Here is a 15,713-nt window from a genome sequence, read left to right on the forward strand (position 1 = left end):
GTTGGTTTTAGAGTTAGAACTAAAACTAGACCTAGAACTAGAATCATTCGGGTTTAGCCGTCTTTAGAGACATGCGGCTAAACCCAAATGATTCTAGTACTAGCTGTAGTGTTAGTTTTGATGCTAGAACTAACACTAGAACTAGAAACAGTCTGGTTTAACCGTCTTAAGAGATGTACGGCTAAACCCGATAAAATATTTCATAATTCTTGCTATTTAAACCATATTTGCATCAATTCTATTCTATTGAATATTTCTGTTCAAATATAAATACATTAGAAATAAAACTATTTTTAATGCATAAAATTCTTTAACATTTTGACATTGAAATAAAGATATGAAGTCTGAAAATACGTCTTGAAACATTAATGGTGCAAAAATACACCATTGAGATGTATGATGGGATATAAGGATTACATCATCTTTCGTATTATCAGAAACCAGTTTAAACGCATTTATTCGGTGAATTCCCTAGAAATAGTCGTTTATGGACATAGTGTGTCAATATATGCGTAGTAAGTTTAACGTTTATTTACATGAAGAGTGCTTTGCGAAGTATCACGTGCGTTTTTGCACCAATTTTAGTATAAATATTTTTTTGTATTAAACTTCATACTAAAGTTGGTATTTTTTAGTATTATGTTGTATTACTTTTATTATTTATTTATGAGTAATTTGTTACTTAGTTAATAAATGATAATCAAAATGTTGTTGTTCGTTTATCTTACCAGTAGTGCATTTTTTACCATCTCATAAAAAAATTTTTTTTTCAAACGCCTGTACATTTTTATACTTTTCATTCCATCTTATCTCATGGAAAATTATAAAAAACCGATTTTTTTTAATATAAAGCAACGTGCGGCTAAACCCGAAAGTCTAGTGTTAGTTCTAGCACCAAAACTAACACTAGACCTAGAACTAGAAAGTTTCCTAGTACATCTTAAGAGTTTTTAAAGTAAAAATTAAAAATTTTAACTTTACTTGTTATAACGAACACTCTCTTCTTCATATTAACTCATTTTGCTGTATTTTTATAGAAATATTTTTTTGTTATAGAAATATCTCCAATGTCGACTAGAAATTTCCCTGCTTCGTTTTGGAATAGTCAACAATATGGGGGTGCGACAGCTCATGGTCACGCGACATCGGCGGATCTTTACCCCGAGCATTACCACCCCGGCGAAGCAGCTTGGTACCCTTACAGCCAACACCACAGGGCGGTACACGATTATCACCACAACATGGCCCAATACTCGGGGTTGTTACTACCCGGAAGCAGACTGCATATGGGGGCGCAATGTAAAGCAATGGATTGGCAACACCCCTCTCTTGACAATCCTTATTCATCATACCCGGGCATGTCAGGTAAATACTTATGAATTATTTAAAAAAAAATAAAACAATTTTGTCTTGTGGTTTGGTAGAGTTGTAAAAAGTAGTTGTTTTTAGTTGCCTTTGTAGTAGTTCTTTTACGAGGAGGTGTGGAGGGGTTCGTCTTTAATAAAACAAGAAAATTGTTAGTCGATTTCTGAAATTTCTTAAGCTAATTGGAGAATTTTATCTACGTGAGAATAAAATTTTTGGGGGGATTGGGTTAACGACCTGATAAAAGTCTCTTAATGGTTGGAGTTGTTTTTAAGCAATAATTCGAAAGGAAAATGTTGTTTTGTCATTGGTTGTGAAGTGGGTGTAATTGATGAAAGCAATTATGTCAATTACAAAAAGATATTGAAACTTCACTTAATCTGTCTTATTTCCCCGATTAGAATCTCTCGAAATAAGTTAAACACAAAAACTTTTTATGTCCATTTTTAGTTGAAGAATTAAGGTAATATTAAAAAGAGAAGTGAACCAGACCGAAGAGTGCACGTCGAAGAATGCGTCTAATTTAAATTCCGCGCCGAAGAAAGACGGCCCAGTGAAAGTCTTTATATCTAAAACGCCCGTGTAATAGGCCGCTATTTCGCGTAGATCAAACCTCACCGGAGACGAGACGAAGACGCTTGCGCCTCTTCTGTCCCATGCAAAGAGTGAGCGAGACCGAAAAGGATACGAGAAGAAGTGCGGCCAACCGAAAGGGTCCCCGACGACATGGCCGGAGAAGAAAAGAGAAGACGTTACACGTAGGGATTCCCCCAAGTCGCAAAACGAAGAGAGAGAAATAGAAAAACGTGAGATGAAGAGCGAGAGAGAAATCGACAAAGATAAAGGGAGAGGGTCGCATAGCGAGAATGACAATTACGGCGGAATTCGCGGTATTGCCGCCCGGGGGGAGGAGGCGGAGGAGGGTTTGGGGTTGTGAAGGGGGTCCGCGCGGGGCTTTGGTCATCTCTCGGATGGGGATTGGTCAGAACGCCTATTGATCTCGGGCGGCGGTGCCGGCCTTCGAGGAAACGACGGGAGCCGAAGAAGAGACCCCGGTTTCGCGAAAAATTCAAAACGCAACTCGGAGCGCTTGTTATGACTATATCGGGCCATTCGGCGAGGCAAAAACGACTGGAAAAGTCGTTTACCGCAAATCGAGAGTTGCGTAAGGCGATAACGAGCTTCTTCGACTGTTATCCGTGCTTCTTCTAACTTCAATTCCATCAATTTCTCGTATCTACATCCAAAATAGATCTATAAATCTGTAATTGTTTTAATTTTCAAAATACTTCACCATTCAGAAATTTTTACTAAAAAAGTATTGGTAACATTTTTGTACTATCAAAGTCTACCAACATTAAGTCTTCTTAATCAGAAAACTTTTTTAACTTCACTTGAATAAGTTTTAAACACCTATTGTTCTATTCAAAAGGCTTTCATTCATTATCACAAAACTTTTTGCATCTTCTTTGAATTTTTTAAGATTATTTCCAGTTCACATTATTCTATAATCTCTAGGTTTATCTACACAATTCTAATGATTTAGACAGTTTTAGTATTTCAGTATTTATCAGTACTTCCACTATTATGTTACTTCATTTTAGGCAGTGTGTCGCGATTGAGATTAATAGACACTGAGCTAGTTATGGGAGTTAGGAATATTTTAACAGACACCCTGCCATCATCGATAGAATAGTATTGGGTTGGTGCTAAACTTTCTTCGTCGATTATCTTCTTTGAAGTAGGAGAACCAGACTTCTATTTTCCATTCTACTCTTACCATGTCCGGATCTTCACTTTCTTTCAATTTTTTGCTCAAGTTTTGAACTTTCTTCTAGAATCTTCTAGAACGCCTGCATCTCCATTGCTTCCAGTATGTCCACGTCTCTGACGTAGTAATGGAGTATTCTGAACGCAGAAGCTATTTATAAAACTTTATTTTTTTTCGTTCATGTGGTTTTTAACATTCCTGCTCTCTATATCAAATCTGGACCTGGACTGTTGTTCTTGAAGACCTTGACCTGCTTCCCTTGTTTATCTAGGTATCTTTTCACCACATCTCGAATGTCAGCCTTTGTCAAGGGGAACCCCCAATTCGCAACAACAGCTAAAGTTTCAGAAATCAACAGCTACTCAGACTTGCTTAAAACAGTCGGATGTTCAACGGGTCTTGAATTCCTTCCAAGAATCTTCCGTACTAATGTTGTCACGAATTGCATCTATAGCCTTTTCCAAGTCTTCCACTTTGTAATTTATGTAGTGTTTTGACTCTTTAGTTTTTTGCACCATTTTTAATCAGTGATTTCCTTTAATAACAAGAAAAAAAGCACCAGAAACAAAAACACAACCTAACCTCGCTTTCGTGACACAGGATTGAATACGTATGCGTTGTGTCCATGTAGCCCCGGGGTGGCCAAGTAACCCCATCTTACGGTATCTTCTCGTATTCGCTTGTTAAACCTTGGTTATCAGTGGATAAAACATTTTAATTATAAACTGGCAAAAGAGTTATGAGATGTAAATTGTTGGTTGGTCTTGTGCTATAAAAATAAATCCATAAATAGAAAAATTTCTTCCTTGGTATTAAGATAGGGAATATGGAGATCCTTACGGCAGATGTTCTTCCATTCTTTTTACGTTGGACACTTTATCTCTAATTTTCGTCTGGAGTACCTATTCTGCAGAAAGCGAGTCATCATTTTGACTAGGTTTCCTTCCAGGTTACTCTCGGTAATTTTTAGCATCAGGCCATCTTGTCAGATGGGGTCGTAAGCTTTTCTGACATTTAATAGCACCGCAATCATATGAAATCTTTCTTTCTGGGCAAGTTCCAATGTGCTGATGAGGTTCGTTGCTTGCTGTGCACTACCTTTACGTTCTCTAAATCCAAATTGATCCTGTTTTTTTCACTTCTTCTTGCAGTCATTCTAGAAAACTTAGTCGCACTATTTTAGAACTCCGTTTCCCGAGCAGTGATGAATCTTTACTTGGATTTGGGATTTGTTAACAGCATCGCTGATCCACAAGTTTGGGAATGAATTCTATTTTATTATCTCGTTGAATCCAAACTGATTCTTCTGGAGTACTTCTGCCCTTCCTACTTCTTCTTGGAGACACTCCAGCAAAGTTAGTCTCTTTATTTTAGGACTCCTTTTTCCTAAGCAGTGATGCATCTTTTCTTAGTTTTGGGATTGTAAGCACCATAGTTGACTATCTTCATAATTTGCATTCTTCACGACTATCGACAGTATCTTATTTGATTTAGTATCTATTTCTGTCGCGTTTCTTGGACTTGGATCTCTCTCTCCGTCATTACTAAAGTTTCTGGATTTCCCCCAGTGATTTTGTTCAACCCTCTTTACAATATTATCATCTAATTTTTCTTTTGTTGTCGAACTGGGATTTTAACTGATTCTCCAAAAGTTATCCAGCCTTTCGTAGGTCGTTGAATATGCATTGGCGTGTTCATCAAGTCAAATCTAAATAGCCAATTCAGTTATTGGGTTAATTTTTATCAATTGTCCATAAGATATTTACAGAAATCATAGATTGCTATAGACAAGAATCAAATCACTTCAATTTAAATCTGACTAATTTCATTTGGAATAATTTTGAGAAAAGACGAACCTCACCAACAACCTTCTGCCCTAAAACAATCCTCTCCATATTGACCAAATACCGTGGTGTTAAAATTCACATCCCATCAAAAAGCTAATTTGCACATAATTTGCCTGCGCGATCGAACTAATTTCGATAATTAAAAGTGTGCTTTCTATCAACAGGCTATCACGATCTCCTAAATACCACACCTCCAATGTAATATCACCACTGCCAGTCTCGAAAAGTGGAAAAGTTAGTTCCTATTCTCTAATTTAATAAATAAACGCATTTTATTATAACAATATCTTATCAAGTTCAAGCTTAGTTTGCTATTAGTAAGAAAGTAATTTTAAAAATAATAAAAGATAATTTTAATTAAAGGGTGTTAAACTTATAGGTTTAAATTGGTTTCGTTCTTTTTGCCGTAGGTTTAGAGGCTCAGGTGCAGGATTCGTCGAAGGACTTGTACTGGTTCTAGGACAGAAACTTGTGGTTTACGTGTAAATATAGTTTAAATTCGTTGAGAAAAAAAGTACAAACTGTGAAGACTTGTTGTTTAAATAAAATATGTGCCCAATGGACGCGCGATGAAAACGCGTTCGTTCCTCCAGTTTTTGAACCACGCTTCTGAATCCGAATTCAAGAAGATTCAGGCGAATGGACGTAGAAGATGGAGAAGAAGAGGGAGACGAGAAGTTTCCGCTCTTATTGTTACTACATATATACATAAATAATTAATATACATACGTTGGCAAGTGATATGTTTTTAGAGCCAATAATGAAAAATAAAATTATTTAAAGAATTTTGAAACGAGTGGTAAATAAAAAACGAATCGAACCCGTTTAAGGAGACGATATTAAACAATGCGGATTATTTAATAAGATATGTATAAATGTGTATTATTACTGACTAATTGATTTAATAACTATTGTAATTATACCGAAAAGCATTGTCCGTGCAATAAAGTAGCTGCTATTGACAGAAAAGAATTTGTTTTCAGTTTTATTTTTGACTAAGTTATTTCCTTTCATAAATTAAAATTTTATACTTATTTATAATTCATGCACTCACACATACACACGTTCAACGCAGCAGACGCATAAATCTATGCGGCGAGATCGTAAAATTAACGATACATGAATTTCAAAACGGCGCAATTAGTTCTTTTATAGCCTAATTCCTAAGTCGGTAGACGGTTTATCCGTCAAAATGATGAATACCAACTGAAGCTTTTAAACTTTGTCTCTGTCACTTTTCCTGTCACTCGATACGCTTGTAAATTAGTGTGAGTAAAATTATCATTTATATTTCGACGAAAAATGTCGTTCCAAATAATTTAATATCGCGACGAAATGAACCTATTAAAAAAAATCTTTAACTTATTCTTAATTCATCCTCAAAAAATTAAAGTAAAATTTCAAATTTAACACCCCAACATCCCATAAACTAATGATGTCGAACAGATGGCAACACGTGTTAATTAACACTATACCGGAACACTTCGACTTCTTAAAACCGTTTGATGTCCTTTCGGCACGCACAGCGGCGGTTTTTGACTATTACTATTCGAAACTTCAGGTGACCAGATGCGGGACACTTGAGCGAGAGGACCCCGAAAACATCATCAATCAGACGACACTTCCCAATCGGACGCCCCAAAAACGTGAAATATGGCCATAAACGACCGGCAGTGGGCAGGACTACCACTAATTCTAATCAATTCGTCTACTTCCTGACCTCGTAAAGCTGTTCTTTCAACTAAAAACAAACCGTAAATTCGCATTTCGAAATCTTCCACGTGTCAAAATATAGAAAAAAAACTTTTAAAACGTTTTTTTAGGGTTACTTTTTTGGTGTATAATTCGATACCGGGAAGTTGGATAATTCGAAGTAAGGCCGAACCATAAAAAAAGCGAAAGAATTTTGATGAATAATTAAGTATTTTTACTTAATCGCTTGGTCCGGTAATTATGTCATACGGGAATTTCAGGCGGGTTCATGGGCGAGTTTCTTTAATTGTCACTAACGGGTTTTAACTTGAGAATTTAAGTTTTCGCCAAAATTGAGCTTTAATTAATCCTTTTTTACTAAATTATTTGATTATATGTGATGTACAGGAATAGGAAATATCTCTTTACACTAAAAGTAGTAATGACAACATTACGTCCGCACATAATTTATCGTACAATACTTGATTTATGCAAAGATTAGTTAGCTTCGTGCAACTCCTTAACTGGATTCGTAGATACACACCAGCTTTAGCATGTGGGTATATATCAAATCTTTGTTGTGAATACCTATTATAGAGAATCTCCTTAATAATACATTTAGTGTCATACCGAGGTGCTTGGTAGCACTACTATGCAACTTAACTTGATTATTAATTATTAGTATGTTTTAGCCCAGGTATGATAAGTTAATAGAGCTAAAGTCACCCTTGGATGTTAAATTGGCCACATCCTTAATGTACAAAACTTGAATAACAAATATCTTACCAAGAATTCTGGTTCTTTAAAAATTTATACTCATTACTCATTGTAAAAGATTTTTTGCCAAATCTTTGCACATATTAACTTAATACACCAAGTTTGTGTAAAGAAGGTACTAAATTAATTAATTTAGTTGGGTATAAGGATGGAAGGAATTCTAATCCGCATAGATAGAAGAATGTCCAACTAATTTTGAGTAAGTATTGTAGCTTTAACTGCTTCAAAAGATTTTCATTTTGAATTGGTACCAATGATTGCAAAGTTGTGATTTTGGAATTTATTTTAGTATCTGATCATTAGTTATCTTATATCAAATAGATATTAGTAACTCAGAAATTCAGTCTACAAGAATGATTTGGATCTGTTTAAGAAAGCATCTGAGATATTAATACCAGGTTTACTTGAAATCCAGATTTTGTTAGTAAATAACTAAAGATATTAGATATCACATCGTAAAATTCAGCAGAAAAGATACTCTTAGTCATCCCGTGAATTTATAGGAAGGATATAATGACATTAAAATAGTTATTGATTTACTCCAACATCACGAATACCTTTAGGTGATTTGCATGGATCTCAAAATGGAGAGCTTTCTTTTATCTACACCAAGAAATTGTAACTATAAAATTAAAAAAGTAGAATATATGTCAAGTAATGTTAATAATTGCATCTCAAACTTCATAAATCATAAGTAGATGATGACAGTAAAGCTGCATCAGAGCTGTTTTAAGTTCTAGTGTAAATTTAACATACTCAATTTATTAAGTATATGGTACTTGCAAAATTTTAGCATTCAAACAACATACAGAACTTATGGAACTAGATCAAATCATGACAGAAAACATGACAAGAAGGGTGTCAAATTGAATTCTAGATGGAAATTAACTTTGTGATTGAAAGATGTTATCATAAATTAACATACTTGAGATAAATTTTGTTATTAAATTAGGGATACCTAATTAGGGATTGATAATCAGTTGTTATCCCGAATTCTGCAATCACAAATTTGTGATTTTCAAAGAATATAAGATCCAAAAGGACAAATTTGTGCTTTCAATATTTCAGATGTCAGTCTCCAGTTATTGCCTAAACCCAAGTTTGTAAGTACTATATAAAAATGAATGAAAAGTATATCAATAATGGATATTCACATACGAATGTCTGGACTGTGTTTAGCCGCTTCCCTAAAGCATTCATCATCATTTTTTATAGAGTAATCATGTTATCTATCTGTTGTACCACTGTTATTATAAGATAATTGGTGTTCAATTCGAATTTTTAGAAGCATTTAGACATTTGATGTCCCAATTTTTTTGTCATAAAAATGCAAATTCAATGTAGCTAGTAAAATGAGAGTATGATTATATGAGACAATGATGAATGAGGCGGGGAAACCTTGTGACTGGTAACTTGCACTAAAAGATCAGACGATGTTTTACATGAAACAATAGTACAATACAAGTATGGTACCTATTCACATCGTGGACCAACCCCACATTGTATCACTACAATTAAGGAGATGTTACATCAAAACTAGCCATAGCATTGGATGAAAAGCAAATGCCTTCATCACTTGGCCTCAGGTCTTATCCCCTTTGATTGTTATTTATGACGGCAAGATTTAATATAATTCAGATATTCTTAAGTTGGAGGTAATGCTTCTCCGCTTGTTTCTTCAACATATTTATGTTTAAATGATTAACGTTATTGTTATGATACCAAATCTTCTTGACACAAAAATAAAATTGTACATAGCTGAGATGGTTCCACCAGTAGCAAACAAACATAGGAGGATACCTTTTCATTTAAGACCACAAGTAGAAGAAGAAATAAACTGATTGGAAAAACAAGGAACTATCGAAATTGCAACAGGAGAAACACCTATAGTAATTGTAGCAAAAAGAGAAACAAGCAAATTTAGAATTTGTGTAGACATGAAGTTATATCACTTTTAAATGGAACAACAAAGTTCTCTGAAATTGACCTCAATGAAGGTTATCACCAATTAACTTTAAACGAAAAGTCACGATACATAACAGCAGCTGAAATATTTTAAAATAAGTGTTAACAGGAATAAACGGTGTATTAAACATCATATATGTGATGATATTCTAGTTTTTGGACAAACTCAAGTCGAACATGACAAAGTCCTAGAAAAAGTACTTGAACGATTTCATACAAACAATCGAACAATTAATGTAAAAAAAATGTGTATTTAACACCGATAAGATTAAATTCTTCGGATACATATTTGCAGATAGAATATATCCAGTTCCTGAAAAAGTAGAGAGCATATTAAACTTGAAATCACCGCAAGATCAACAACAACTGAGAAGTTTTCTAGGAATGATAACGTACGTAGGAAAATTCCTTCCTAATTTATCAAGCAATACAAAAATTCTGCGGAAATTAATATCAAAGTTAGGAAAATGGATTTGGACTAACGAACATCAACAATCTTTTCAGTTCCTAAAGAAACAATTAAGTTGTGCTGACAAATTAGCTTATTATGACATACTCAAAGACCTACCTTAGCCGTCTTTAGAGACTTGCGGTAAACTCAAATGTTTCTAGTTCTCGGTCTAGTGTTGGTTCCACTTTTACACTAGCACTATCACTAAAACTAACAAGTCCTAGAACTAGAATCATTCGGGTTTAGCAGTCTTGAGAGACGTGCGGCTAAACTAAATTGTGGTATATTTTTATTGAACGAAAAGTAGAACTAGCACTAGACCTAGAACCAAAACATTTGGGTTTAGCCGTGCATCTCTTAAGACTTCCAAAAACTCAGGATTATCATAATGACGTTACCTTTTTCCAAGCAAAACTTTTCATTCATACATTACGAGTTATATGAAATTCCTGGTATAAGAAATCGTGCATTTTTCCAGTATGTTAAAGACAATTAAGAACAATATCTTAGTAATTTGTAAATACAATGTGTGATACGTCATCGATACAATTATAAGGTCCGGTAGAAAAAGGATATAAAATACAAGTAGTTGGAGAGATGGTCGACGGTATTCTATGGTAATCCGGTACTAATAGGATACGGTACGAAGTCCTGTCGGCGGCGTTGTCCTTCGGCGGCCGCCATCCGCTTCTGACAGCGCGTTCTTCATCCGTGTTCCCTTGTTAACAATTGATACAGGGGCCGAGCTCTTCCTTGACAAGTGTCGGCGACTTTCCCGTCGACATTCTAGTCTCCCTATCTTGCGACCCGAAGCCGTGCATCTTATGCTAATCGCGCAGCTCGATCGAAGATCGGAATAAATCATTTCGGTACGGTCACCCGAAAAACGACCGGAGATTTCTAGGATAATAGAAATTAAGGGAAAAACTCGAAGTTGTCGACGACAACGGGAGGCGCGGGGTAACGTCCTTAAGACAATTCCACTTATCGTTTGTTTTTGTCGACGACATTCCCGGGCCGCAACGGCGGCGCACCGCTTGACAGATTTATAATAGTTTTCGATCACTCGTTATAGTTATTTACAGTTCTTCAAAGTGATTAATACCTTCGTCTATATATATACGCCGACCGATTGTCCGAGTTGAGCCAACTATTCCACTCTACCTTTGGCTTCGCTTTGGCATTAGGCTACGTTGTCACCAATTAAACTAATAATAACAATTCAAAGAAATAAATTTTAAAAGAATATTATGAATTACGAACTTAACCATACAGCTAACTTTAGACTTTAGCATACATTTTGATAATGAAATTAAATCATCTTAAACCAACACATGTAAAACGATTCCATGACATGAATCTTATATTCTTGTCCCACGCGTAGCTAATTAACAAAGAGACAACAAGAGATGATGATCTTGTTGTGGAGGTTTACGTCCGGGAGGAAACTACAAATCCTTATTTTGACGCCCGTCCGTCCGCCTATATTCTCCTCTCACGAGTTGAAGAAGCTTTTTGCGTTCGTGATTTATAAGCGATTCGTTGGCGTGGATTTCCACGGCCCCGTCGTGTTGACACGCCGTCTCCGATGAGTTATCACCGGGCAGATGCGGATACTACTCGCGAACAGCACCACTGTGGGAGACGCGCTCTTGAATAACCGCAGCAGCAGGAACCGAAAGGAACCGAGAAGAAGCTCTTGAAACGCACAACCGAGAAGAAACACAGCTGTTCGCGGGACTCCCGCAGACTGCTCGGTTTCTCGTGCTTCCGTCCCCCTCATTCTAAATGATTTACTGAGACACACGTGTATGTTAAGAACCAGAAAAGGCACTTCCCTTCTTCTCCTTTCCGTGTGTTTCATAAAAAAAATTATCTGTTCTGGATAAGGAAAATTAAAAAAAAAAATAAATAAAGAAACAAATTGCAAAAAAAAGTAAAGCTTCGAAAAGGAGTTGTCTTGGTTAATTAACACTTTACGGCTAACGGGTCTTTAGCCATTTGGAATATTTAACATGTACCCCGGGGAGTTGGGGAGTTAGTTGGTATTCAAACGGTGCGAGACCCACTTAAATAGGAAATGTCCCCGTGCCCAAAACTCCTCCTCTTCATGCCATTAGTAGTAGGAAGCGGTATCATTTAAAACGTGTCGGGTTTAAAGTAAAAAATTTGTTGTGTGCAAACTTCATTAAGGAAATGGGAAAGAAGTCCCGTTTTATTTTTCTTTCCATTTTAACTCCATCGAGTATTTTCTGTTACGCATTAAACACAAACTAATTATTTACTCGAGTGCTAACAAATTAACTAAAGTAATGATAATTAAATAAAATTTACACGTAGATAATGGATATTACGGTTCAAGCAATTAACAGATAACTCGTAATCAGAACCTCGATGGCTTAAATAAAAATATACTACTAGAAGGACATGAAATGATAAATTCTGTGGTCTACAACCACAAAGGTTATGTACATATTATTATTTATCTAGCCATATCACCGATAGTATTAGTATTAGACAAAGAGAGTAAAAATATCTGAAAAGTGCTGACAAGATAGGTTATCACTGGTCAGTTTGCTTAGAACAAAAATTAATTTGTAATTTAACTTCTTTTGTTATGTACAAAAATCTTGGTATAACGACATCTTAGGAGGGAAGTTTTAGCTATTGAGAGTATAAGATTTAGGAGGCTTTGAGACGAAAAAAAGAGTGGGAAAGAGATGAAGACAGATACGATGCCCACCTACCCAGGTAAGTGCTCTAAATGGTAGTAGAAAAAATTTATCTTTTGTATTTTATCATAGCATGATTAGTTCAGAAGGAACATGAATCGATCGAAGATATAAGGAGTCCAAAAATCAGCTGTATTTTACTTAAAAATAGTAGAGTTGGCATGAACGAGAGACTTCTCTCTTAAAACGCATTCGATTATTTCAGACATTTACTTGGTTGAAAAGTTTTTTAGCAGAAACAGCAACTCACTCAAGTGAGGTGAATTTGGAAGCAACCCAACATTCTCTGTTTTGTCCATTTGAACAAATTCCCGGATGGAATAATGAATGTGTACAGCTATATCAAGACTACATGGATTCACTTAAAGTCTTGTGAAAAAAATCATCCAGTTATCAAAAAACCCTGCAAGACATTGAATCAGGCAAAGCCCAGGCTTTGATGGACAGCTAAGTTCTATGAATTGGTATAATATTTGGTGTCCTTGATCTGTTTGTTCGACTATACTGTGGAATCATCATCCAACCACAAAATTAGTGTGGTGTATTCAAACCTTTACTCAACATCGCATTGTTATTCTTTCGTTTTTAGCCGAAAAGATTCTGTCATAGAACCAAAATTCAGACACTTATTAACGTTTAAAAACTCAATCTTATCTTTAGTCGGAGAATAAACTGAGAAAAAAATGGTCTATTCTGGATTAAATAACCCCATTTCTACATAGTCCATAAAACCCAAACCTAAAATTTGTTATTGCTGATTATGTCGATACTTTACTATATGTTGCTCAAATCACATCTTTTTGACAACTTAAAAATAATTCTTTCTGAGAAAGTAATTGAAAATAAGATAATAATTAAGCAGGATGATTCCAAAATATAAATAACAAAGATGCGGTAAACGCAGCAAGATTACAGATAATAGAAACAAGAAGCTACCGAAATAAGAGCAAGAATAAGAAGTTAGAAGTTACAAAACAAGGAAATAAGAGCAAAGAAAAAAATAGAGGCTAATTTGCGATATACTTAGGTTGATGATGAGCACAGATTCAGACATACCAGGATAAAGACTATTTAGAATGGTCCAGTTTTAATAAGATTACATTATGTGAAACACTGTGTGACACATTATGTGATTAAGAATAATTGCATTATATGCAGAATGACTAGAGTTTGAAGAGCTACCAAGATGTTTTTTTGGAAATGGTGAAATCATATGACAAAAAGTTCAAACTCATTTAAAACAGTTCCACATCTTTTGATTACAAAACCTAATTTGCACTTATTCTTCTTGTGCATTATTGAACACTGAATTTTGCCTCTTCGCTTCTTTCACTTACTACTTGATCAAAAGCTTCAGATATAATTTCTTTCATCTGTGAAGACTTACTCCTGTATGTTAGAATTCATATCATAATATATAATTGTTTTTTGGATTATTTCTCAGATTGAACTGGATTTGCAATGAGCTGTGTTTTGAAATTTTAAAAGACGTGATAGTCAGCTTTGGCCAGCTGCTACAATTTGTGACGATTGTTTTTTTAATTTTAATCTATTATTAACCTAGTTGTGTTAAAACAACAGTTTCCTCATTTCCATCCTAAAAAGATCCAGATGACTATTCAAATTTTGGTACAGCTGATAACATCACTAACGTCGGAAGTATACCCAAGACAGTTACGCTTCGTTTTCAGTAAAATCAGAGTTTTCAGCAAATCGTCACTTTGATATGGATGAAGGAGATTATGTAAGTTCTCATACCAACCTAAAATTTAGAACCACCACCAATTTTGTAAGCAACCACCATTACGCAACGTTATATTATTTTGATCAGTATTCATATTCCTTTATTCTTACAATGTACAAATAAAAATGTTGTAGTGAGTAAAATTTTACTGATTCGGTAGTGATTATCCAAATTTTTCTTTTATTTGCCCATCACATTCTGTTAATTTTCCATTTTTCAATCATGGGTAGCATTGATCTTTATATCCTTTTTTCTCCAGAGCATTTCTCCATTCATCCTTATTCTCAGCCATCTTGAACATGCCCGCCAGACTATGCTGGTAGTATACCGTAACCTTGTAAGGGATTATTCATGATATTATGTCAATACAAATCAGGCTTTGGAGAAATTTACAAGGAACTTTAAGTTAAAATATCAAGGCGAAGGAAGCAATTGAAGCCTTCAATGGAAATCGTTTCTGGAAGCGATTTTGACAATCATCTTCTTCATTCTTTTCCATGTTTCTTGTGTAATTTAGATGTTATTAAAAGGATATCATAGGTAACTTATCTCATTCAATTAAGTTCTCGATTGTTTATAGCCTTACATAACTCATTTTGAAGCAAAAATGCAATTTACTTTTTCAAATACGGACGTTGGTTTTGTTTGTAGCAGGTGATTGAAGCCATTTAGATATGGATTAGGTTTGGAATTTATTCACTATAGCTGTCAACGTGTACAATTCCTTATAAATAGTCCTTAAACAAAATTCCTACTCCTAAACATAAGTTAGGATTCTGATCACATTTATCATCGTTGACCATTACTACCTACTCTGATAAAATTCTTCATATAGGCCTAGAATTCCTTTAAATCATTTCCTGTTTCCTATTTTTTGTTTGGTTTATAAATGCTATTTAAAGTTGAAATAAAAAAATCTTTTGATCGAAGGAGAAATAAAATAAAAAATGTTTAGTTTTAAAAAATTCATCCTCACCCTCTCCCGAGATATAACAAACGGCCAATTCTCGCCGAAACGAAAAACAAACCGGCCGCCGTATAATTGAAGCCTTTTATCGTGGCCGGGTCCGCCGCCGGACACCGGGACCCAATAAATACTTGTACAGCGGCTTGTATAAAGGCCAATTTACAAACATTCCTGCGGACGCCGGAGAAAGGACGCGCGATGGGCCGACAGATAACGGAGGCTGCCGTCTCCGCCATCCGTCCTTTTCCCAATTCCATGAGCCAACGTTTGGAACGGACAAAGACCAAGAGAGACGCCCGGAACATTACTCGATATCGAACAATGCCGGTCGCGGCGCAAAAACAAAAGAGATATAGTTATTGCGCCTTTGTTTCGGGCACCGGTACGGCCCTAAGGACACCA

General features: G+C 35.3%; 1 protein-coding gene across 2 annotated transcripts in view; it reads left to right on the forward strand.

Annotated features, from left to right (window-relative positions):
- LOC111424382 (transcription factor vestigial) overlaps nucleotides 1–5,955 on the forward strand; it is a 29,233-nt gene extending 23,278 nt beyond the window's left edge. Inside the window, exons 4-6 of one of the 2 annotated variants that reach the window (XM_023057889.2) lie at nucleotides 1,057–1,365; nucleotides 5,148–5,217; nucleotides 5,394–5,824. In XM_023057889.2, the coding sequence (XP_022913657.1) occupies nucleotides 1,057–1,365; nucleotides 5,148–5,185 (347 nt within the window). In that variant the 3' untranslated portion in view covers nucleotides 5,186–5,217; nucleotides 5,394–5,824. Of the gene's footprint in view, nucleotides 1–1,056; nucleotides 1,366–5,147; nucleotides 5,218–5,393 lie in introns of both variants that reach the window. The other variant, XM_023057888.2, reaches the window with a different exon arrangement.
- The last annotated feature ends 9,758 nt before the right edge of the window (nucleotides 5,956–15,713 follow it).

The sequence above is a fragment of the Onthophagus taurus genome, chromosome 6, assembly GCF_036711975.1.
Source record: "Onthophagus taurus isolate NC chromosome 6, IU_Otau_3.0, whole genome shotgun sequence".
Taxonomy (NCBI): Eukaryota; Metazoa; Arthropoda; class Insecta; order Coleoptera; family Scarabaeidae; genus Onthophagus; species Onthophagus taurus.